The sequence below is a fragment of the Rhodamnia argentea genome, chromosome 6 (assembly GCF_020921035.1).
Source record: "Rhodamnia argentea isolate NSW1041297 chromosome 6, ASM2092103v1, whole genome shotgun sequence".
Taxonomy (NCBI): domain Eukaryota; kingdom Viridiplantae; phylum Streptophyta; class Magnoliopsida; order Myrtales; family Myrtaceae; genus Rhodamnia; species Rhodamnia argentea.
In genome coordinates this window covers 25,757,409-25,781,681 of record NC_063155.1, presented here as the reverse complement: position 1 = coordinate 25,781,681, position 24,273 = coordinate 25,757,409, and the positions used below count along the sequence as shown (strand labels likewise).

The following is a 24,273-nucleotide window of genomic DNA, read 5'->3' as shown; positions in this document are numbered from 1 at the left end:
AGCATAGCGATGTGTCATTCAATTGAACTACATTCACAGAATTTTCTTTTCTTTTCTATTTTTTTGGGGGCAAAATGAAGAAGAATCTATGGGAAAACACTGCTTTACGAAATGCTATTGTAAGAGGTATCTCCAAAAGATTTTCTCATGGTCAAGCCGAACAACAAAGAGATTTCATTGTCCATAGCATTTGAACAGTCGAGTTCATTAAGAGTTGAATAAGGGGAATAGCATGAGATGGAGCATTCCATAAACAGAAACTTAACATAAAGAGTTTATACGAAAGATAACGTGTTATGGGTGAGATGACCTTTTTCAAGTCATTGGAACATGTTAAGTGGCCATATATATGACATGTTACTCATATCGATATTGATGTTTACTGATATTTAGGCGTGTATATCGTATAAGTGTGTGTTTGTCTCGGAGAAAGCTTCATGACAAACGAAAATACTTTTTTAAGAAATCATTTTTAAGAAAATATTTTTTCGCTTTTCAAGTTAGGGAATTTATTTTCCTAACTTTAAGTATGCATATTTTATTTGACTGTAAAATGATTTTTGCTGACTAATCAACGAGTGAAATTAAAGTCCAGAAAATTAATTCAGGAACAATGTCTTTTAGTCAAACAAGCACATCCTAAGCTTGAAAAGGATAGTTACATGCTTATAATGAAGAGAGATAACGACACAAATGGTCCATCGACTTTGGCCTAATGTGCAACGTTTTCCCTAAACTTTAGCTCAATATGCAACGTCATCTATGAACTTTTAATTTGTTCAATGTAGCTAATGGACTTTGGGTACATATTCAGTTTAATCCATGACCTGTATGAAAACGTTGAATGATGTCCTTCTATTAATTCAAGTGGATATTTTCACGCCCTCCAAACACTAATCCAAGGACCGCATTAAATAATTAAAAATTCAGGACGACATTTCATATTAGGCTAAAGTTTGTAGACCACTTTGAATAAATTTAAAGTTCATGAACCACATTGCACATTGAACGAAAGTTCATTGACTATTTATGTAATTTACCCTAACTAGGAATACATTTCTATGACGCTTTATGAATATTGCATAATTCTTTTAGTCAAGCAAACACATCGTAAGCTTGAAAGGTATATTTACATATTTATAATTAGGAATAAATTTCTATGACATGTTATGAATATTGCATAAGTCTTTTATTTAGCACGTCAAATTTTAAAGTTAACACGATTAATATACATGTCCACGCGTCGTGTAGATGGAAACTCGTGGGCAAATAAATCTCTTAATTTTGGATTTGTGGAGAAAAAAGGAGAAGTTAATGATGGTTTTAGACTGTTAGAGTAATAAAATATTAAAGCACCCCTTTATCTAACCGTTTAAGCTTTTAAAACTGTTAGCAGTGGTTCCATAAAAATATTAGGGGAGTGTTAGAGGAATTAAATATTAAATCAATTGGCATGCTTCTGCCAAGACGAATCGCTATGCAAATTCGTTTTGCTAGTGTATCAGTGATTTCGCTTTTGGGGTGCTCCCAACATGACTTGAACTCGAGACCATCCAAAGGGAAGTTTTGAATTCTTCTGGTTATCTAAATCAATACCTTGTTTTTATACGCAAACCCGAAACGACACCATTTTGGGTGAATTGCTAGCCTAGCCGCTACCCCCACCCAAATAGGTGTTCAATCTTAGAAAAGGGGGAGGTGTTTTTTGCTACTCCCTGTGTTTGGATGGAGGGAGTGGAAATGATACACATGAAAAGAGTAGGACGAAATGAAAGTAGTCCATGAAGGGGGAGAGACACGTGGCGGCGTGGGAGTGGGTGGGAGGACGCTCTCGTTGGGGCATGGCGAGGTCATGAAAAGAAGATGAGAAAAGCCCCCACCACATCACACTTATCTTTATCATCCATCAATCTCTTTCGGAAATTGGGCCTCCCCTCCCATCATTCTTCCCCTTTCTTTCTTAGTTTATTTTTTGGGTGACATTATTACGTGCTCTTAGAAACTCAAACCATATTGGCCACTCCTCTCTCTCTCTCTCTCTCTCTCTCTACATGCATATATAATTTTGTGAATTCTCAATCATATATATATATATATATATATATGATATAATGACACCTCGTTCATTTAAAATAATCACAAAATTATAATTAAATTGTTGAGTATGTCTTGAATTCTGTCTCGATATTCTACCGAAATTGAAATTTATGGTGGCCCGACTTGAGAAATAAAATAGAGGTTTAGTGTTGGTAGCGAAGAGCTTGGCTTGTTAGGTTTTAAATAGAAATTGAGAAAATCTTAAGGTTTTATGAGCCACCTTTTTGTAATCTTTGAATTTTCGTAGTGGATTTGCTTCGCCTCTCCCCGTAGTTTTTCTCGGAAGGATTTTCCACGTAAATTTGTGTAGTCTTTTATTCTTCTCGATTTTAATTTCACTGCAGTTTCCACATTGATTATAACATAAACCAAAAGAAATTATGATGATATCATCACAAGAAGTTATTCATGATAGAGTCATAATCGATTTATAATTAAGACACACACTCACTTTTCTGTACACTTCAATCAACATTATTTGTCATGCTCTAGCATTACTAAAATTGTGTTGGTAAATTTCCAAATATCTCCGAAAGAGAGCTCCCCGTGCAAGTGCGCATGCATATATATATATAAAATCCTTTTCCATAGCCGGGGCCCGTGACCTTTTAAGTAAGGTAAATTCATCGTTTTTCGCTCGTCTTTCATGCGTGCCTGTATGAATTGCATAAGTCATTTTGTTTTGGCGGTGGAGAAGTACAGAAGTGAACAGTGTGTTAGTATTTAGTTGTGCGAAGTCTTGTTGACAAGACTTACTCAACTCGCTGCTTTAACCCGCTTCCGGTGACAACTACCATTCTCTTATGAATGGGAGGGTAGAGTACCAAGATATAGGGGTTGGCCAGCGAAGGCGGTTTATTGAGTACCGGATATACGTATTTCGAATTCTTTTCAAGGCGGTTCAAAGAAAGGCACGAGAGATAAGGACAACTTAAAAGCTTCTCAAACCAGAGTAGCAATTCAATCAATAGCTATTAATGCTCGGAGAAAATGGAATAACCTTTTCCAAGAAGAGTAAAGCGAGGGATAGGATAGATGAATAGGTTGAAGCCTTTATCTGTTTGGAGGGATGAATTTACAATTTCGAAGGCTTCAATTTGACAATCCTTTAAGATTCTATTGTGACAATTAAAGCAGTGATAAATATTGCTCATAATCAAGTAATGGTAGCTTTTGGCAGATGTCGCTTCCTCGGAGAGGAAATAAAGAAAGACCGATCAAATGAAGAAATTTCTTCAATTGACGTCCCCAAATCGGCCTTTGTCTATACCCAAATTCCTTTTAAAGAGACGAGACGGATGGAAACTATATATACTACGAACATATGAATAAAATAGCTAGATTATCGCATAATGTACATCATGTCTAGTGACGTCCCTGAGCATCGCCTAAAGGGACCCTCATCTCTTTTTCAACGTACAACATTTGAAATTCTGAATTCGCCTCTTATTGGGCAAGTTGATTGAGGTTGCTTCGATTCATTTATTGCATCTATTTATATGCATATAAGGGGCCGACTCGAGGATATGATGTATTTAGATTGAGGTTTTAACTGCCCAACGTTACAAACATATAAAAAGCATTTGATATATTTTACAAGTTATTTGCGGTTGAATATCGTGGTTAATCAAGAGATTTGGTATGTCTGTATGTATGCATGCATGCATGTGTGTGTGTGTGTGTGTGTGTGTGTGTGTGTGTGTGTGTGTGACATGATTGATATTGTGAGGAGCAAAAGATGACAATGATCATAGATAACAAATGCTTTATTTATCTATGCATCCACCACCTTTTCATAGTGTCACGAGCAAAGAGATGTTATATGGTAAGTAGGACAACATTGAAGCCCCATCTCAGTGGCTTCATGGAATGCTTTGATCCGGTGATTGCAACGTTTCAAAAGCTTTATATATATATATATATATATGTGTGTGTGTGTGTGTGTGTGTGTGTGTCTGTGTGTGTGTCCTTTATTTACTATTTACTTTGGGCCCCTATTGAGGTATCGAATTCAATGGGAAAAATCATTACCTCCGCTACAATTGTCAAAGACGCAATGGAGATAACGCGGTTTTGAAGAGAGAGCGCCACCACCTCGTCCCACATATGCCAAATCTATCTACATATTAAACCCTATTTGCTTTGACACAAGATGACTTACAATGTCCATGTATCTCACACTCAATCAACAGCCTAACTTTGACAAATGCTAAGCCACAATGGATGTGAGAAAAAAAAGGAGAGGGAATCTCGGATTTCCTTTTTGAAAATTAGCGTTCGTGGGGGTCGCTATTCTCTTTTTCTTTTTTTCCTTTTTGGGTCCTTGTGGGTTTTTATCCTTGATTTTTTTTTAGCAAAAAGAAAAAAAGGGAAAGAAAGAAAGGAGGATGATGAAGTGGGGAAGCGAAAAATTGAAACTTTATGAGGAAAGGGGGATCCCACAAGGTTGGTCTTTTTCACGGTCGTCTTGATCTTTGATGGCTGCTTGTGGGACAAAGCATCACCGACCCCCCTAGCTTCCCTCACCTAATGTCTAGAGTTCCAATCCTCAACTTGCCCCTTTAATTTTAAATAAATTGGTCCTTTTCTTGACTAATTTCATTCCCCCCCAGGAAAACCCTACCATTTGCTCATTCACATTTTGTCCATCTTCACCAAGCTAGAACATAAAACCTACCGGTCAGGCTCGTGATTATCGCTCCCTTTTTTTTTTTTTTCTCGTGGGGGGAGATGGGTATTTCAACGATCAACGGTTTTATCTAGATGAGATCAAAGAGTTTTGCGAATGCGATGATTCGAAGCACAATTTATATCGGCGATTCAAAATACAATTTTCTTTCACTATCCAATTTACGTATAATCAAGAATTCTAATGGGCTAACCATCATTGACTCAATGCAAACAGTATAAAGCATACTTTTTTTTTTTTACGCTCTCTCTAGCTGTCATTAATTTTCTGCAAATTTTTTGTCTTTTTTTTTTTTTCTGTCTATTTCGCATCATTGGCGGGAAATTCCCTTCCAAGAAAGAGACCATGAAGACGGCCGCTTTGTCCAGTCTCTGGTGGAGGGAGGGCTCCATCATTTCCGGATTCAAAAGACAGAGGGTTGGAGCAGACCGGTAGTTGCCCTCATGTTTCCACGTGGCATCCAGATAGTGAGTCCAGGTGGCAAGGCCAAATTAGTGTGTCATAATTCATTCAAAAAGAGATGTTAAAAGATAAGACGAGACCGTAAGGTTAATACTTAATATGCAGCTAAAACCCTGCAAATTACGTATGAAACTTCTATATACATTAAACAGAACGTCCAATACTAACAAAAATATTCAGGTTTTTCATGGATCTAATATGATTATTCGAAGGTCCCATGGTCGGCTGGTTCAAATCTAACGATAAAGATGCTCTAATAGTACAGACAATTAACCTTATGTTGAGTTAGGTTTATGTCACCTCAAGGAGAGGATTCTCGCTTTGTGTTTCCATCCTCCCGTCTTTCTTTAATCATCTTCTTTCAAAGCTTCGACCGTTCTCTTCTTTGTTTGTCATCGTGTAGGGCAGACTTGGTCTTGTATAGATGGACAATAAGTCAATAACTCCACATTTCCTTGCACTAGAGGGAAGAGAATGAAGCCCTAATGGAAGATGTGTGGTTCCTACACTTGCATAACAAAGAACTTCTGCAGAATGAAGCCCTATTTTTGTGTACTTATTAGCTACTTCTGACTTCGAGCTGCGACTTCTTCTCCTTAAAACAGAAACAAAAAAATGTGATTTGAAATTTAGAAAAATTACGAGGAAATCATGTACAATTCTACATATGTTCACATTTGAAATACTTGGAAAGGTTTCAGTGGATTTGGCGACATTGACAGAAAAGTCAAAAATACCCAAATTCCTTTAAAAAAAAAAACACCCTTGAATTGAATCCTATTTCTCACAAACACGAAGCACATTTGATTAGGGCTCCTGGCCGTCAGCCATAAATGCTGACTAGCGAATGCTGACTAGCGAGTGCTAACGGCTAAATCCTTAGGAGTCTAGGACTTCTTTGGAACTGATTTTGTATCGCATCTTTTTTTGACATTTAGTGTTTGTTTCATGCAACCTACTTTTTCTTTTCTGTTTTTGACAATGTTAAGTTGTTTTTAACTTTCCTATTCTTTGCTTTGCGACGAAGTTTTTATTTAGCAATGTTGTCTCATACAGTCTCCAATCAATGTTGTGAAAACTTAAAACTGATAACAAGCGTGGTTGAATAGTTAATGTCGTAATACTCTCAATTGTTGTGCAAAAGTAGTACATTTTACTCATTTAGGATGTGGATAAGAGGGGGGAAAGAGAGAGACAGAGAGATAGATTTGGGGAGATTACCATTTAACATTAGATTGCACCTCAAGAAATATAGTCATGAGTTGGTATTCGAGTTAGGATGGTGGCAATATCCTCGGCATCCCTCATAGCCCCTCTACCTTAGTAATTATCCGGTTGAGGGGCGATGTGAAATTGTCATAATTCGATGAGATTAGTCTCATTTCTCTTGGGTTAGGCACAATGACGACATGTTATATAAAAAATAGCGTTAAGCACGCTTAGTTTGTTTATGATCAATACCATCCAAAGGTTATTAATGATCAAAACCACGAAACATTATTAAATTATTGTGATGTGATTGAATATGGTTCGATCATTTAAATTCGCTTAGACTTCGCGGAGGTGGTTATTGATAAATATCTTGATAGAGACAGTAGAATATAAATATTAAATCATGCATCCATCTAACAACTTGAGCTATTAAAACAGTTGCCATTGATTCCACAAAATGAGAGAAGATATGCGGAATCAAAACAACGGTAAAAGTTTATGCACACATCATTTCAGTCCTAAACTTTTTTTTTTTTTTTTTGCGAATTGAGTTCTAAACCTTTTGCAATTGTCCAAATTTAGTCCATTTGGTCGGCTGGCACTAACATAGCAAATTTTTAATAATATTTTTCACTGGCCCAAAATAACAAATAAAAAAAGAAAAAAATTATTAAAAATATTTAAAAATTAAAAAAATATTATTACAATTTTATCACATCGGTGCTAGCCACCATTGGACATAACTCGAATCGACACAATTCCAAAAAACTTTAGGACTTTTTTAGTAATTTTCCCATATGAGCTGTAATTTTGAGTGCATGAACACCATTTTGAAGGGAAAATTTTAATTAAGGGCCCGAAATGGACACTGTTTCAAAAAAGGGCTTAAAGGGAAAATTTCAAACTGTTTCACCTAATCGATCGTGGTGAAGTCAACAATGGATTCGGCGGATCATCCCGAAGTGCATGAACACCATTTTGAAGGGAAAATTTCAATTAAGGGCCCGAAGTGTTCTCATCTTCTCAAATAAGGACCCGAAGTAGACGCTATTTCAAATAAGGACTTGAAGTGTTCTCATTATTTCAAATAAGGGCTTGATGTAGATATTGCTTCAAATAAGGGCCCAAAGTGGCCATATTAGTATCAAAAAAAGGCTTCTCACCAATTAGTTAGGGGCATTTTCGTCATTTAACTTTTTTTTAAATTTTTTTAATTTTTTCTTTGTTTATTCCTCTTATTTTTTTCTAAAAATTTTAAAAAAGAAAACTAAAATAAAAAAGCACACAGGCCGGAGGCAACCCCTCTCGCTCGTGGACGTCGCCCCACCACCGGTGGGGCGGGGGCCGGTGACCTCGACGGCATTTCCCGCCGCCCCACCGGCGATGGGGAGGCAACCACAGGCAAGAGGCTATGTTTTTTTTTTTTTTTTTTTTGTATTTTAACTTTTAGTTTTTACTTTTTAATTTAATTTAGCTAAAAAAATTGAATTAAAATTATATTTTGACCAATATGCCCCCGATCGGCCGAAATATTTAGCCGGTCAACCCGCCGGGGAGGAGAGGCCCTTATTTGAAACATGCATAATCACTTTCAAGCCCTTGTTTGAAATAAGAAGGGTATTTCAGGTCATTATTTGAAATAAAGACCACTTCAGATAATTATTTGAGAAAATAATGACACTTTGAGTCCTTAATTGAAATTTTTCCCGATTTGAATACTAACCCAGACACTCTCCTTCGTGAGTGCAACAAGAAGATGCTAAAGTACTCAAATTCCATCTTCTTCTTTTTTCTGTCGTGACTTATGTATAAGCGATGGATGACAAGTTATACAAACAAGGTAGACATTGAGTAGTGGATCAAAGGGGACTACTGCTTGCTGCAACAAAAAGGGTCCACACACCCATGACCCATCTGCTGCTGCTGCTGGCAGCTGGAGAGAGAGAGAGAGAGAGAGAGAGAGAGGGAGGCATCGGACCATCGTTTTCGCTGGAGTTAACAAGGAAGCTGCCCGGTTGTCGTGATCTTCAGAAATTTTTTTTAACCCAAAACCAGAACAAGGGTGATTCAATGAATGGTTGCTGCAGAAGCTCTCGAACTCTGTCTGCTCACCAGTCAGCAGCAACGTCACGTCCCCTTTATAACCAGAACAATTTTCAAACTACTCCTTCCTTCATTGATATGACCCCCCGCTTCTCTCAGCTCCCTCACTGTTCATCTTTTGTATCCTCCAAGAGCGATCGCCATCGATTTTTAAATGTGGCCTCTGTAAGCTGTAAATTGCTCTTGAACAATCGTAGATCTTTGTTCCAAGAATACCAAATACTTGTCATTCGATCTTATTCGGCATACGCACTCGAAATGATTTGTGTATATCCGATTAATCAAGCCAAAAAGTTTGTGGATACAGTAGTATTTGAAAGAAGAACTACTTGCTGTTGCTGTATAGTATTTTTCTATTTATTTATTTTTTCCACTTGTTGCATGTGGGTGTGGTCTTGGTCTTTTGCGCCACCATCCATGAGGATGACCGACGACCATTAATTATCTTTTCTCGTGGATTTCAGCGTTTCATTCAAATCCCCTCCACGCCCGCGCACTAACGCAAGAAACCGTTGATCCAAATTAATATTTTTCTAACACTTCCCTGTCACTGGCCTCTTCCTTCCTGAGACACAGAGTAAGAGAGAGACAGAGACAGAGATTCAAATGGTTCTTGTTTCTAGAGAGAGAGAGAGAGAGGGAGTGAAAATCAATAATTTGACAGATCATCATCATTCAGGTTCAGCCCCATTTGCATTCTCCTTTTATTTTCCCGAATCTACACTCATCTACTCTCTCTCTCTCTCTCTCTCTCTCTCTCTCTCTCTTATTCGTTTTATAAGAGAATCTGACCATCACCGCACAGGCTTTGGTACTTTAGAATAAGAAACCACTACTTCTGCAGATTCTTCTTGCTCTCTGTATTCCTACATTCATACATACTCATCACTCCGCTACATCGAAAACTTTGATTCCTTCCTTTTCCTCATTCTCCTTCTTGAGGGTGTCATTGACGTCTTTGTCATTCCTCGAATCCCGAAAATTTGAAAACCCATCAGAGAGATTAAACAGCAGCATTTGCCATTTCGATCCAATCACAGTTTCCACATATCAAAAACAGCCCTTCCATTTGCGATCCGAGCTAAAGCAAAGCATTCTCTTTTACCAAAATCTTTGCATCCCCACTTTTTCTCTCAGAGAGAGCATGTTGTCTGATCAAAGGTGAATCGAAAAGTTGCAGACTTTAGAATCCGAGGCATCTGGGTGTGTGTGAATTACAGAGTTTTATGGTTCATGCGAAGCGAGCTTTTTGCCTTAGTCCCGTTTGAACTGAACAGTGACCAATAAAGTTTGTTGAACGGAAAGGGTGCATTTTTTTTAATACAGGGTCATTGTTATGAGTCATGACACTGTGAGATTGAGTTTGGTCTCTATAAAGAGAGGAGCGTCAAAGAAAACATAGAATAAGGACTGAGTGGTACAGAGAAATAGCGATGCAGGATATGAAGAAGACGACTGACACTGAAGATTCGAAGAAGAAAGAGAGGCATATCGTGACTTGGTCTCAAGAGGTAATTTTTCTTCTTACTTCCTTATCTCATGCCTTATTTTATTCTATTTTCTTTTTTCTTTCTTTTATCTTGCCCCCGCTCCTTGATTGGATTGAAGAAGTTTTGAATTGATTTGATTTGAGAGATGACGACTTTCTAAGGTGGGAAATTTCGTGGGCTGCAGGAGGATGATATACTCCGTGAGCAAATCGGTATTCATGGAACTGATAAGTACGAGTTTTACTTCATTTTTTTGTGCTTGCTCGTATTGAGTATTTGCATCAGTTGATGATTGGGATTTTGTTCTTGGTATAGCTGGTCGATTATCGCATCAAAGTTCAAGGATAAAACGACCAGACAATGCAGAAGGAGGTCGGATTTGATGCATAATGTTCTGTTATCTTAATCTTACTCCTGCTCTAATTTGACCCTTCGTATAAGTACACTAAGATCTTATTCATGTTAATGCAGATGGTACACATATTTGAATTCTGACTTCAAGAAAGGGGGTTGGTCACCCGAGGAAGATATGCTATTATGCGAGGTAGGAAAGCAAATCTATTTGGATGTGAATGGTGTTTAGTGTTTGTAGTCTGTGAAAATGCGGGTCTTCAATCTGTACGACCGAGATCATTGGACAAGAAATGAGTCGGCGACACGAGCAATCAGTGGTTTTCATCTGAATACTCACTCGTGCTTGGTAATAGAGTGGCCAGCACGAAAATTTCCTAATTTTCAGTAGAGGGATCAATAAATTAGACAAACAACCATTCTATTTCTCTTATAAGTTCATAGAAAAATAACTAGAATTATGGGAGTGTCCTCCCAGTTGATGCGGTTTTGCTTGTATTCAGGCGCAGAAGATCTTCGGCAACAGATGGACAGAAATAGCAAAGGTGGTTTCAGGCAGGTATACTATATGTTCCTTTGTTGCACCAGAAGATGCAATTCTCCCATTCTGCGTCAATTTGATTGCTCCTAATTACGCAGAACTGACAATGCCGTAAAGAATCGCTTCACAACCTTGTGCAAGAAAAGGGCAAAGTACGAAGCCTTAGCGAAAGAGAATAACATCAACCTGAACAGCAAACGGATCATCTCACGCAATCCATCAAGTGTAGATGGTACAGCAGAATCTGCAGCACCGGCTAAGAGGATGAGGTATTGCTAGATAGGAGTAGGACGCATGAAGATTTACACTGGACTCATAAACTTTTATGTTTATTCTTTCTTCTGTTTTTTATTGGGAAGAAACCTCTTCTATGCCGTAAAATGCTTCTGGGTTTATCTCAGGAGGGCTCATATTCAGACTATAGCGGAAGATTGCAACTTGCAGGACAGATTACATATACAATGTGGAATCACATATAGTCAGCAACAAAGAACTCCCTTTTCCATATTGGAACAAAATTTTCGCACTGCCAACTCACCACCCCAGCAATACGAAAGCAACCAAAAAGAAGCCACCGATGATGGTAACTATATAACCCAACAAATTTATGACATTTTAAGCATGTTGCTTAAACGGACATAACAAGCGATTTTGGTGCATGGTCCTTTGGAAAGACCATCATGTTTAACATAGCAAACAAGATAAAAAGTATGACATACGAATCCAATGCATGATTCTAAGGAAAGACCATCATCTTTAATTCAGTCAAACGAGACTGTTTTTACGAAAACTTTGGTCATAAGCTGTGCCACTAGTTGAACTTGTTTGTTAAAGCCACAAATGCTAAGGTTACATTCCTCTCTGATCTTTAAGCAGCTGATGGTAGCAAAGTCCAACGAACATTTCTTAAAAAGGACGATCCAAAAGTTACTGCTCTGGTTCAACAAGCCGAACTGCTCAGTTCCCTTGCGCTGAAAGTCAATGCAGATAACGTGGAGCAGAGTCTTGAAAATACTTGGAAGGTGAGTACATTATGCTCGCTTTGTGGTTTCTGGAAAGATCGCTTATGGCAGTTAATTAACTGGCTAGAGTAAGCCCGATGGATGTTCAGTAATTCAGTAGATCAAACTCTTCCCAAAAGAACATCTTTTTCAATTGAATGAACCACCTTTCGATCCTAAGGTTAGATCAGTTCCCATGAAAGTGATGCTGGTAAATGCAGGAAGGCTACTCAATCATACTTGGTTACTAAAATTACCCATCTAGTCAAGAAAATACTGTCCTTTTTCTGCTTATTATCGCTGATTTTCGGGAGTTATGGAACTCAGGTTCTCCAGGAATTTTTGAGCCACAAGAAGGATGCTGATGTTCTCCAAGATTGCGTCACCGACACTGATCTTCAATTCGAAGATTTCAAAGTCATGGTGGAGGACATCAGGAGCAGCAATGAGGAAAGCCAAACATCTTGGAGGTAACCAATGTAGATATGGACTATCGAAAGTTTAAGAACTGTGGAACACTCGATTTTTCTTTCTCTCTGCTCCAAACACTGCCTAATAGTACTTATATTGCAGGCAACCCGATCTGTGTGAGGAGTCTCCAGCCAGCTCAGAGTATAGCACAGCTTCTACTATTTCGACTCATCCTGTTTATGATAAAGCAGAAGAACCTCAAGCCAAAGAAGTTGCACTGCATAAAGATATTGAAAGTGAAATACAAACCAACCATTCTGATGAACAATGTGTAGTTGATAACTGCTGCAAAGGGATTCTTTCCAGCTCAGTCACTCATGGAGGTTGTTTGCTCCGCAAAAACCTGGATCTTTTCTTGTGTACGTTACTATTCCGTATTAGATTTAGCTGACAAGACCATTGATCTTTCTGCATCAGGTGCTTTCCAATCTTGTGACGAGCACATAACCACCGCTGGAGTTGTTTCTGTCCCATCAAATACAGAATGCATCTCTCCTGTTCATGTTACTCCACTATTCAGATCCTTAGCAGCAGGAATTCCCACACCAAAATTTTCAGAAAGTGTAAGTTCCCTTTCAATGTATTTTTGCTGATTTAAATCCACGATCAAATTTCAGCATCTTAGGAACTTCGCTGGGTGCGCTATACCTTTGATAACCACAAAAGGAGGTGGACTGATACTTTGTGACCGGCTGAAAAGGAACTCTCAGTTCTGGAATAATACCACAAATTCGATAGCTTCGAATTCGCAGGATCTCAGATCCATGCCTCCTTACTGACACTCATTTATAAAGAATATGTGCAGTAAAGGAATTTTTACTCATATTCTTCTCGGCGCTCTATGTTCCGGCCGCATCATGTGCCCAAAAAGTGTGAGTCGACAATATGGTACTAAGGGCAATGGGCTGGAACAGCCCTTCATGTCTTGACGTGTTAGAGAATATAAGAAATGAACAGAGCTCGGAGGAATTATGTATCGTGTTTTGAAAGGAGGTTCTCTGACCTTTTCACTTTGAAAGGGAATTATATTTGGGTCGATCAATAGAGAGAGAGAGAGAGAGAGAGCAGAGGGGGTCATCCATCCTGTGAATAGAACTCATCTCTGCTTAGAAACGTTATAATCCACATTAAGGCTAGCAGAACTGAGCTATCACAGTTCCAACACAGGATACTTAGGGTCACATTGTTGAAAATGTCTCTTTGTTCCATGGGTGCCTTTGAGTTTCCCTGAATAGAATATCCACATGGTATGCATTAGAGGACCAAATTTTGTTAAATCTTTCTTAAGTAAATGTGATATTTAGAAACAAGCACTGTTTTATACGTAATGAACTGGGCTGGATCGCCATCAGGTCAAAACTGCTCTCTCATTTCCACATAACTTTAGATAGGTATTGAATAGTTGATGCCTTATAATTGTGAAGAGAAAACAGGAGCACTAGTTTTTATCTCGTGCCTGAAGAAGAATATTCTCAGCCAATTCCGCCAACCCTTGGTCTTAGTTGATGCCTGCTGTCTAAATCTCAATGAGCGTTCATAAGGAGCTCAGTAAGGCCGAATGGATTGTTCCTAGACCAGCTTCTAAGTGCGGATCCACAATTATGTAAAACCGGAATATAAACAGATAGGGAATTTCTCCCTAAATCCCAAAAGAAGTAGATTCTTCTCAACAGCTCCATTCCCCATGCTGTCTCTATGTCTGCAAGAGATGGTGGGTCAAGCATAAGCTTTGGCATGTGGCAAGATTCACTCTTCCCCTCCCTTCCAAACACAAAGTAAAATGATAGAAAAGATACAACGAGGAAGAAGAAAAGACGAAAATGTGTTTATTGCTTGTTATGTGTCATGCTTTCTACAGGTGAAGATTGCTCATTAGGCTTTAGAGTTCATATGTGTCATCCTTTCTACTTGTGAAGATTGCTCATTAGGCCTTAGAGTTGATATGGTCCGGTTACATTCCAACTTCAGTTTTCCATAACGAATTCATTTGCATAGCCTCTTTGCTGAGATAGTGTGAGACTAAATGCTTATTTGGGTTTCCTTTTTCAGGAGAGACACTTCCTTCTGAAAACGTTCGGCATGGATTTGCTTCCTACATCTCCTCCAACTAATTCGGCTTATCAGCCACCCTGCAAAAGAGCTCTCCTCCAGAGTCTGTAACCGACCATGTTAATCGAACTTCAGTAACCAGAGTTCTAAACACACCCCAGACATCTTTTTATTTTGATTGGCTGATCCCGCCTATTGTAAGTTTTCTAGTCCTGTTCAAGATCCAATTTTTTTCCCAACGCAGCCACTCGATGCCTAAAGTTTTACAAAAAAAGGCATATTGAGTCTGCATTTGAAGGCCCTACTACTATGGAAACCAGAATGTTATGGCACATTCTGCGATCCTGACAGATTGAGAGCTTGTCGGATGTCACTACCAGTGACCAAGTGTGCTTTTAGAAGCGTGTCATTCCCATTGTGATTTCTTGTTTCCCTCTGCCAAATGTTGTTTCAAGGTGAAACAACTCCTATTCAGTTTCTTCTGTCGATTTTTGGTTTTGTACAGAACCTGCTACATAAATCCTCATAGCCAGAGTGTAATTATGCATCGGCAAATCGCCCACAGCCTACCTACAATAGACAATCGGAATCCGAAAAATAGAGAATCATGAAAAGAAAATGAAAGGAGGAACCGCCAGTCCATAGGGACTCCTGTTTGATTTTATTTTTTGGCCCAAACATTTGTGGTGTGCATATCATATAGGACAATCTTTTTGGCCTTTGTATTTGGTTTCTGATGTAATGATACTTACTGAGATTGGAGTGGAAATATGATACGGTCTTTGGTGTGCTAATGTTCTTTCTTTTCCTATTCAACACATGGAAATGCTATGCATGATCAAGATTAGGCCAATGTCATCCTACAGAAGAAGGTAAGGATCAGCTAAATGGAAAAACTCAGAGAAATGATCTAGTCAGCTTCTTTGAAGAAGGTTGATAAGGAAGGATAAAAGGAAAATTGCCCAAGAACTGCAACAAACCACAAACCTGTTCATCTCAATCACATGAACGAGTCAGGTAACTGATTAACAAAGAATTAGCATATACCCGAGAAGAGAGAAACCTGTCCGACTGCTTCACCTTCGGCATTTCCTGTATCTGCTTTCACCTCAGAACAGACAGAATTCTGGGGGAAGAAGGGCTTTTAAGGATTCGGTTTGGCGTTGAGTTTTACTTGAACTTTGAATTGTGATGGAGGGATCTGTATGGTGGTGTTCCACCATAATCGTGTCCCATTTAACTTAGAAAGATTGGTGTAAAGGTTAAAAGGGAGAGGAGGGGACCTCACTACAAAATGATGAAGCGCACTCATTGGTCATAATGAACTATTAAAAAGAAAAAGGGAGATATGGTTTGACCATCTCCATCAATCATGTGCCACACTCCTGATTTGTTGTTCTGGAAACAGAAGGTGAAATTCGTTGCCCAGACTCGACCTAAAGTTCATTTCTTGGACCAATGCCATGCAATACGATTTGGGTTCGATTGTCATACTCTTCTGACGAGATTAATGATCCATTCAGGATCATGGATAATATAAATCTCTTCTTCAATCTGAAGATTTTTAAGTTTTTTTCTGCCCTCAAATAAAGTAACTTCATGTTTATATGATGATTTAATAAGGTCACGTGATCCACTAGCGATGTCACAAGTTTAACAATGCCATATTTCACAAAATTACAAGTGCAGATCCATGGATTGACCCCACAATGTAATCTATTGGTGTTCGGTAATGGCGCTGTGGCTCGGTTAAGAAATTCAACGCACATTGAGAAAAGCCTTCGAATTAGTTTTGAACACCGCCTACTTATCAAAGTATTAATCCATCATCCAACATAGCAAAGGGCCACATAATGTTCCAATAAGCGAACAAGTCTTAGTGAGCAAGGAGCAAAAGAAAAGCCAATTCTGAAGACAAAACTCTCTCCTCCTTGTAAAAGTATCTACTGAATATTACATTGAGCAATATGCTACCTTTTGCCTAAATTCGAAGCTACCGGACCTTCAGGTCTCAATTTTTTTTTTTTTTTTCTGGTCGGACTTCAGGTCACAATTATACAAGCAAAAAAGTAAGTCGTAAATAGGGAGGCGCAGGAAGAGCTAATTATGAAGGCCAGGAGTCGTCACAGATCCTTATTCACAAGGCCTTCCTCTTCTTCTGCATCCTCTGCAATTTCCTCCATTTGAGGAAGATCTGGTATGACAATCCAGAGAAGACCATGACAACACAACCCCATTGTTTGGTTGACAAGGGGTTGCCGCTTAATAACGAGGACACCACTATGCTCACGAACTTGCGGGTAGTGGTGATGGTGGTGTTAGCGAGGGAGCCAAATCGGCTAATGGTTAGGAAAATAAAATTCTGACCCACTGCACCGCAGAGGCAATAGATGAAAATGTCCCACGCGGCCTCAGGATGCTGCTTGCAGAACTGGACGGCCTCATATCCAATACCTTGTGGCCAGCCAAACATGTAGATTAGGTTGTACATGGTACCCCAAAGGTTCATTCCTAACATTATGTCCCAAGCACTAGTCTTTGGGTACCTGTCAGGATAAATTCAGCACGTAAATGAGAGATGGGGAACAACTATTATCAATTGACAAGGAATTTGCAGGGAGCCTCCAAAAATCATCAAAAAGGAAGAAATTGAAGTCCGGAAAGACAAGCAACATACCTTGCCGTAATCGAATCCTGAGTCGCATTTGTAAATCCATCAAACATAAGATTGAGGAAACACAGAAGATATCCTAGAGGGGCATTGGGATGTGCCAACTTGCTGATAGTTTTCGAGCTGGTCTGTTTAAAACAATTACGAATTAGCGCAACATAAAAGAAACAGAATTCTCATGTTCAATCTCTGACTTCCAAATGATAAAAACTTGACAATTTCTGATCAACAGAAAAGTGTGGGTCTCATATGCGTACCTTTAATAAAGCAAAGGTAGAAACTCCACCGGCCACGAGGAAAGAGCATATGTACTCAGGTAAAGCATATCGTATACCATAAACTAGAGTACCCATCAGCATCACTGGATACATGAAAGGAATAACAATCGGTCATAAACCAAAGATTGATACACAAAAAATACAACATAAAGAGCAGCCACAGTACTGGATCCGAAATTCATAAAAACTTTCAGAGAAAAATTTTTCCCACTAAGAAATGGACAAAAAGGAAAGACTTCAGGCTAGCTATCTTATGTGAACTATTCATGGCAGGTCTATGCTGAGGACCACCATGAAAATAAATTTATCCAAATTCTCATTAGATTAAATTTATTGCGATCTTAAACAACTTTATCACTTTCAAACATGTTCGATTCTTCACAGAACCCATCCCTTTCCCACGAAATTCGTCACCATTATGACCCTCTTAAAACTTTCTTGTAAAACATTGGTTTTAAATTTAGTCAGTGCTATCCCGAAAGAATCAAAGCATAAACAAAGCTGAGTCCATCAAAAACTAATTGTCATATCAGGTTGGCAAAAGTTAATCCTACCTGGAATCATCTTTGATGATTTTGCCAGGACCTGTAAAGAAGGGAAAAAAAAAAAAGCAAACATGATCAGGTCCAATGAGTAATTCGGACTATACATGACAACACTAGCTGTAACTAGAACAAAATTACAAAGAAGAAGAACAGCCAATTTGCTTGAAGACAATAAACAGAGTGTAGGCTATGCCTGGGCAGGGTAACTGATGTACTTCAGCGCTTCAATTCCCATAGCAGGACCAATAGTGTTTGTAATTCCAGGGCTCCAAAAAGCCCACAATGGAGCCCCTCCAGAACCACTTCTAGACCAAATTTTTATCACTGTTAAAGGGCACAGAACAATTGAAACCTCATATCTCCATAATATACTACTATGCATAAAACCCGGGTAAATATAGTAAGGATTTGGCACAGAGAAGGGAATAGGGAAACTCACTTATATATGACCAGATTAAACAGACCACATTTTGAGCCAAGTTCAGAAAGGAAAGGTGCTCAAATCTCTTCCCATCTGGACCAAAACGTTTGGTGGACCTAAACCGCCGAGTAAACAGAAAGACAATCAGCAACAAGATTGCTACTTGATCAATCAACGCTTCCCTAACTAAATGAAATTCCAATATATTAAGCAATGCAGGGATCAGAAGCTGCAATAGCAATGTAAATTACAAAGAGCTTCTGTCAATCAACCCCAAACAATCCAACAACAGAAGCTCATATCGGCAACAAAAAAGATCGATCGACCAACAAATAGCACCATTTCGCGATCAATAAAGTATGCATTTTCATCAATTAGAGATCGTAGATCCTGCGTGATTCACGCGAACGACCTCCTAAACATAAACGGCGAAGCAAGAGATCCCATCGCGGAATTGAAGTGAAAATTGCTGTGGCAAAAAAAAGGAAAGAGCACTCACAGAGTCTCTTGCAGAACTCCTTGATAAATATAGGCGGACCAGATTCCAGCAACGCATAATGCCAGGACCAACACACGGCGGAGACCGGCGCCGTGAGCTTCCATGAAGTGGCGGCCCGAAAATGTCGCCGGAAAACACCAGATCCGGCGCGGCACTCGGTCTTCCTCCGCCGAATGCCTGAAGACTAGAGAGAGAGAGAGAGAGAGAGAGAGAGAGATAGCAGGTGCCTGTAGATGATGAACGCAGTAGAAAAACGGAAGCTTCAACTGCAAATTTGAAGGTGTCTTCGAGGAGGGAGGAGACGGTTTGGCTGGGCGAGGGGAGCGAGGGAGGTTATGAGAGCGGGCGCGAACTAAGTGACGCGGGTTCTCCACGTGGAGGATTCTGATTGGGGGTGATGACTTGGCGTCGAGTTTCTATTGGACGAAACGACGCGGAGGGAACCGTGACGTTCAGTGCGGGAACAAACCACCCGGAAGCAAGAACAGTCCTCGGGCCAATTTTGTGGAAGCGGAGCCACCTTATAAGCCCAATTTGTAATAAATTTAGGACGGTCCAATTTATCCCAAACACTAGCAAAGCGAGTGCCCATCTCCGTGACATGCTGATTAAATTACGTGCCATGTCTTCTTAGACATATTATTAAGTTGGCCGCAAATGTTGATGAATTTCGAAGACGCGAAATAAGAGATTCGCTTCAGGATTATGGAATTCCCATACGTCGAATAAACGGGGCATGATTTTTGATCCGGATGGAGTTACGAGATCTTCTTACCAATCTGTTACTTTGTTCCGAGCTATATTGTGGAATGACAAGTGAAACTCTTTTGAAGTCATTTGAGACTTTAAACGAGTCATTATTTACCTCGATTAAAGAGCTTTTTTCATTTTTGGACAATTGTTAACCGTCGTGTTTAGCAATGACAAACAGATCTTAACATGTTTTACAGAAATTAAGTTGAGAGCAATTCCTTTGCATTTCGCCAATGAACTTAAGTTGAGAGCAATTCCTTTGCATTTCGCCAATGAACGTATGAGAATTTCCAATGCGTCATGGGACATTCTAAAAGTACGTTTGGCAGAATATGAAACTCCACAGTAGGTTTAACTCGATTTCATTGATCGGGATAAATTTATTGAACGGCAGTTAATTCAATCATAAATATTTCAATTGTGTCAATTTAGCCTAATATTTTGACGATTTGCCAATTCGATCGTCAACCTTTCAATTGTGTCGGTTTTGTCCTATACCTTTTGAATATTTATCAATTTAGTCCTAAAACTTTCAATTTTAAACGGCGTTGACATGGATATTTTTTTTTTCCTTTTTCTCTTCCTTTCGCCCGTGAGCGATACTCAACCATGGCTGACAATCGGCCATTAGCATCGGCCACAAGCAAAGGGAAAAAACAGAGGAAAATTTAAGAATTTTACTTAGAAAACGCAAAAATTGTTCACATGAATGCGAGCCACAATTAAAAGGTGCACGACTAATTGACAAATTCTTAAAAGGTTTTTGATTAAATTGATATAGTTAAAATATTTAGGACTAAATAATAAATCGTCAAACCCTTACAAAAAAAAAATAATAAATCGTCAAAAGGTTTGGGATTAAATTGGTATAATTGAAAGGTTTAGGTCCAAATTGACGAATTGTCAAAATGTTAAGGACTAAAATGACACAAGTGAAAGGTTTACAACTGAACTAGCTACCATACAATAGGTATTAGATTTTTTGCACTACTCCCCTTCATTTTTCCCATAAATTCCCACCAAATTTTCCAACCAAAAAGTCCATAGAAAATATAAGTGAGGGAGAATTATAAAAAAAGTCCTAAACCTATTGCAATTGTGTCAATTCAGTCATAAACTTTTTTTTTCCAATTCAGTCTTAAACCTTTTGTAATTATACCAATTCAGTCCATTTACCCGGCCGGACGTGACAAATTTATCGTCGTCTAATTTTTTTCTGAATTTTTAATTACTTTTTCTGCCTTCTTTCTTTTCTTTTCTTTTTTTTAGTCTAGATCAGCAACCTCCGCTGGCCCAAACCCACAAAAGAAAAAAACAAAGTAAAAAAGGACAAAAAAATATTAAAATTTTGTCATGTCGAGGCCAAATAGCCAAATGGACTGAGTTGACACAATTGTAAAAGGTTTAAAACTGAATTGGCGGAAAAAAATTGAGGACTGAATTGATATAATGACAATAAGTTTAGGATTTTTTTTGTATTTTTTTCTAGAGAAAATTGAGAATAGGACAGGATAGGAGATGAAACAAAAAGATGCTCCATGGCATGGACTATGGATGGGGTCACCATGGAACCACCACAGAAACATCCTCACAGGCTAGACTCACCAATCTCTCCACAATGATCTTCTTCACCTTTCGTTCCAAATTTGCACGTCCATTCCATGTCTCCCGTTCGGGGAGGCACGAAAGCAAAACGTAAGAGAAAAAGCAGGGAACCCAAAAGGAAACAAAACGTAAACAATAAGCCAACAGCAGACGTTACACAATATGTCAGACAAATTCTCGTGAACATTGCGATCAACCTCGACTACATGCAGACCACCACTTCGCATGGCGATCAGACACGACCGGTTCCAATTTCTCGTGCAGTTTCCCAATCGACACGGTGAATTCTAGGCCACTTATATAACTCGAGAGTGGATTACACGGAGAGACATCACCATCCCCCCCACCCAAAGAAGCACCCTTCACAAATCCAGGTCCACTCGTTTTTTTTAATCCCAATCTCATCATTAATCAGTCGAAAAGTCAATTATCAACAGGTCTTCGCTCTAGTTCCTCGATAGATCATAGACCCGGTCTTAATCGATGCAAGAGTCCATAACATCGTCCTTTGAAGTTTAAAAAGGGAAAGAAAAGCAAAGGCGACGTTGTTGGGTGGAATTCGCAACCCTTTTTGAGATTTGGCCTCATTGGCCAAAATTTAATCCCGCCATTAGACATGTCAACGTGGGTCATAGACGCAGTTTTTAATCATATTTGTTGGGTTGGGTCGTTATATGTTTTACTTATATTCAGTAAATGAGTTTTGAATGGTGTTAAATTGATTCACAACCTACTTAGACCCAAACTAACCTTCATGACACTCTCCTCACTCTCTCTAGCCCTCATTCGATCTCGACTTGCTCACTTCGTACTCTCGCTTCAAATTGAGTATGAATTTTCCTAAATTGTGTTAAATATATAATTGTTTTAGCTATATGGGTCAGATATGGGTCAAATTGGTATGTGACTCATAGATTTGTATTGCATAAAAATCGATCAATTTGAGTCGGATCAAACCCCGACTCACCGATTTGATGGGTCTACCAGTACTAATCGATGCTTACATTCATATTAATATGTAGGGGATACAAGCTTGCTATCTCCATTTAGCTTACCTTCGGTTGCTGATGTGTCGTGTACGATGATGAAGGATCTTTCTAAATGAGTTACCAAAAGCCCCTAGTGTCAAAGCAAGAGGACCAAGCCCTTGAGAAGCCGAGCGCACCCGACAGTACTAAATCCAGATTATACATTACTTGCACCTTGTCGAATTAATAGTCACAATAGCGCCTTCACTCACTACAAGACTTAGTAAGCATGGATCCTCATATCAATTTGATTGCCGTCGATTGAAAAAATGTTGTACAGCACCACATATTGTCAGAGTGACAAGCATCTTCGGTAATGAGCATTTGTCCACATCCAAAGCCACTAATTGTCAACCACGACAAATCACAAAGGTCATATATCCATGCTGTACGTCCGGTAATCTGGGGCAAGGCGACCTAGTTTGATATACAATAAAAGTAGGATCAGTAAATTGAAAACTAGTATACGAAAGAAATGCTTAATAAATTGAAAACTAGCATACGAAAAGAACGCTTGCTTAATTAAATCAGGTCGTCTTATCCCGGATTACCGAAAAGGTTCTAACTAATCCTATTCTTATTGTGTATCAAACCGGTTGCCTTATCCCGGATTACCGGGGTGTACAGCATGGATATACGACCTTTAGACCCGAAAAAGAAGAGAAATATATCCCCAGAAGAGCACACGGTTGCAATTTCTTGCGGGGGGGCCTCCACAAAATAAGACCGGGTCAACCTTCGATGGGACCAAGTCAACGATAATGGCGATTTTTTTTTTTACTTGGGCAATGATTCCGAATCTTGGGAAAAAAGCATTGGCCTTGGGTCGTCAGACTAGATGGTAAATTTACCGACACTTGAGTCCCCACCCCTTTCACACTCGCGTGATGTCCCTATCTCGAACTAAATTCCTCACCCTCCCGCGTCCAGAACGTCTCCGTTACCCCCCCATCGTCGACAGCTTCAACTCTTGTTGTTGTCGCGCCATTCATTTCTGCGTTCCTTCAAGCGCCGGTGCGTCGACGGCATGGGTCGACGAGGCCGTCTTTCCCGAGCCACGGGGCAACACACCGTCGCTGTCCGAACAGGAGCTACGCGTGGGGAATGGTTTCGAATTCGAGTCGCGGTTCGAAAGTTCGACGTGGAGACCGGATGCGGGAGAAGTTCGACGACGAAAGATTTGGGTCACCGGGAATTCGTTTAACAGCTTAAGTTTCTAAGAAATTTATATTTGTCCCACTAATGTTGCTAATGGATATTCCAGGATACAACAAAATCTCGGTGATAATAGCAGATAACAATTATGATATTTCTCCAAAATCTCTCGAGAGAAACAATTGAAAAGAGTGGCTGTATTTCTCTAGAAAGAAAAACGAAAAACTGAAGATAAAATTCTTGTGAATTGAATATTGAATAAACACAGCATTTCGAAGGTTAAGGAGTAAGAAGTTTATGTCTAGATACACAACCTTTTCAAAGGTTGAAATAACCGCAAATAACTAATCGCTGCTGTAGTGAGAGAAGACATCTCTACTCTACGTTTGTTTTACAAACAAAATACCAACACCTTTGCCCTAGATCGGTGAGGCGGCCTTGCCCAGATTTGGGTGAGGCCAGCCTTGCCGTTTGCTGTCAAGTGGTACTTTTGTTTGTTTTACAAATAAACTTCAACGTTTGCAGGAGATTTTTCCTAAGTAACGGAAAAATAGAAGTATTCTATCTATTTCTTATCCAACATGGACGAATCCGAAAAGGATGATGCTATTTGGAAAATTTGCTTTCCCTGACTAAACAAACCAAAGATTCGTTATCCGGTCACCTGCTTGTGCAAAGAATTAGGTTCTCCATGTGCAGTAATCTACTTTTTCTTTAGTAAAAAAAGGGAAATGAGAGCCCCATTGAAGCAAATTAAACGAGCCGGTACACGATGAAAATCGCTTTTTCGGTATCTAAACGCAAAGAGGGAATCAAACAACACCAAAGTAGTCTGATTGCCTTTCACGAGGT

General features: G+C 39.2%; 2 protein-coding genes and 1 long non-coding RNA gene across 8 annotated transcripts; 1 reads left to right on the top strand and 2 right to left on the bottom strand.

Annotated features, from left to right (window-relative positions):
* Positions 1 to 8,546: 8,546 nt before the first annotated feature.
* LOC115726502 (transcription factor MYB124) lies at positions 8,547 to 15,081 on the top strand. Of its 4 annotated transcripts, none has more exons than XM_030656412.2 (13): positions 8,547 to 8,719; positions 9,890 to 10,074; positions 10,238 to 10,284; positions 10,369 to 10,425; positions 10,525 to 10,597; positions 10,908 to 10,963; positions 11,044 to 11,214; positions 11,347 to 11,528; positions 11,822 to 11,967; positions 12,274 to 12,416; positions 12,520 to 12,740; positions 12,835 to 12,980; positions 14,467 to 15,081. In XM_030656412.2, exons 2-13 carry the CDS (start codon positions 9,997 to 9,999, stop codon positions 14,575 to 14,577), a joined length of 1,431 nt encoding a protein of 476 aa, XP_030512272.1. In that variant the 5' UTR covers positions 8,547 to 8,719; positions 9,890 to 9,996; the 3' UTR covers positions 14,578 to 15,081. The 4 variants fall into 4 exon arrangements, with proteins under 4 accessions (XP_030512272.1, XP_048135823.1, XP_030512268.1 ...); XM_048279866.1 differs by lacking the exon at positions 8,547 to 8,719 and adding an exon at positions 9,262 to 9,724; XM_030656408.2 differs by lacking the exon at positions 8,547 to 8,719 and having other exon boundaries at positions 9,262 to 10,074.
* On the bottom strand, positions 12,975 to 15,581 carry LOC125315353. 2 transcript variants are annotated; one of them, XR_007198575.1, is made up of 3 exons: positions 15,454 to 15,581; positions 15,219 to 15,326; positions 12,975 to 14,116 (listed from the first exon to the last, which is right to left on the bottom strand). It is a non-coding gene; the product is annotated as an uncharacterized LOC125315353 (long non-coding RNA). The 2 variants fall into 2 exon arrangements; XR_007198574.1 differs by having other exon boundaries at positions 15,219 to 15,349; positions 15,454 to 15,580.
* Positions 15,582 to 16,322: 741 nt separating this feature from the next.
* Positions 16,323 to 19,196, bottom strand: LOC115726530 (UDP-galactose/UDP-glucose transporter 3). 2 transcript variants are annotated; one of them, XR_007198573.1, is made up of 8 exons: positions 18,881 to 19,196; positions 18,400 to 18,497; positions 18,154 to 18,284; positions 17,970 to 18,000; positions 17,395 to 17,498; positions 17,144 to 17,265; positions 16,508 to 17,012; positions 16,323 to 16,469 (listed from the first exon to the last, which is right to left on the bottom strand). XR_007198573.1 is itself a non-coding variant. In XM_030656439.1 (7 exons), the coding sequence occupies exons 1-7, from the start codon at positions 18,982 to 18,984 to the stop codon at positions 16,604 to 16,606; spliced, it is 999 nt and encodes a 332-aa protein (XP_030512299.1). In that variant the 5' UTR covers positions 18,985 to 19,196; the 3' UTR covers positions 16,323 to 16,603. The 2 variants fall into 2 exon arrangements, 1 of the variants encoding a protein (XP_030512299.1); XM_030656439.1 differs by having other exon boundaries at positions 16,323 to 17,012.
* Between the last annotated feature and the right edge of the window lie 5,077 nt (positions 19,197 to 24,273).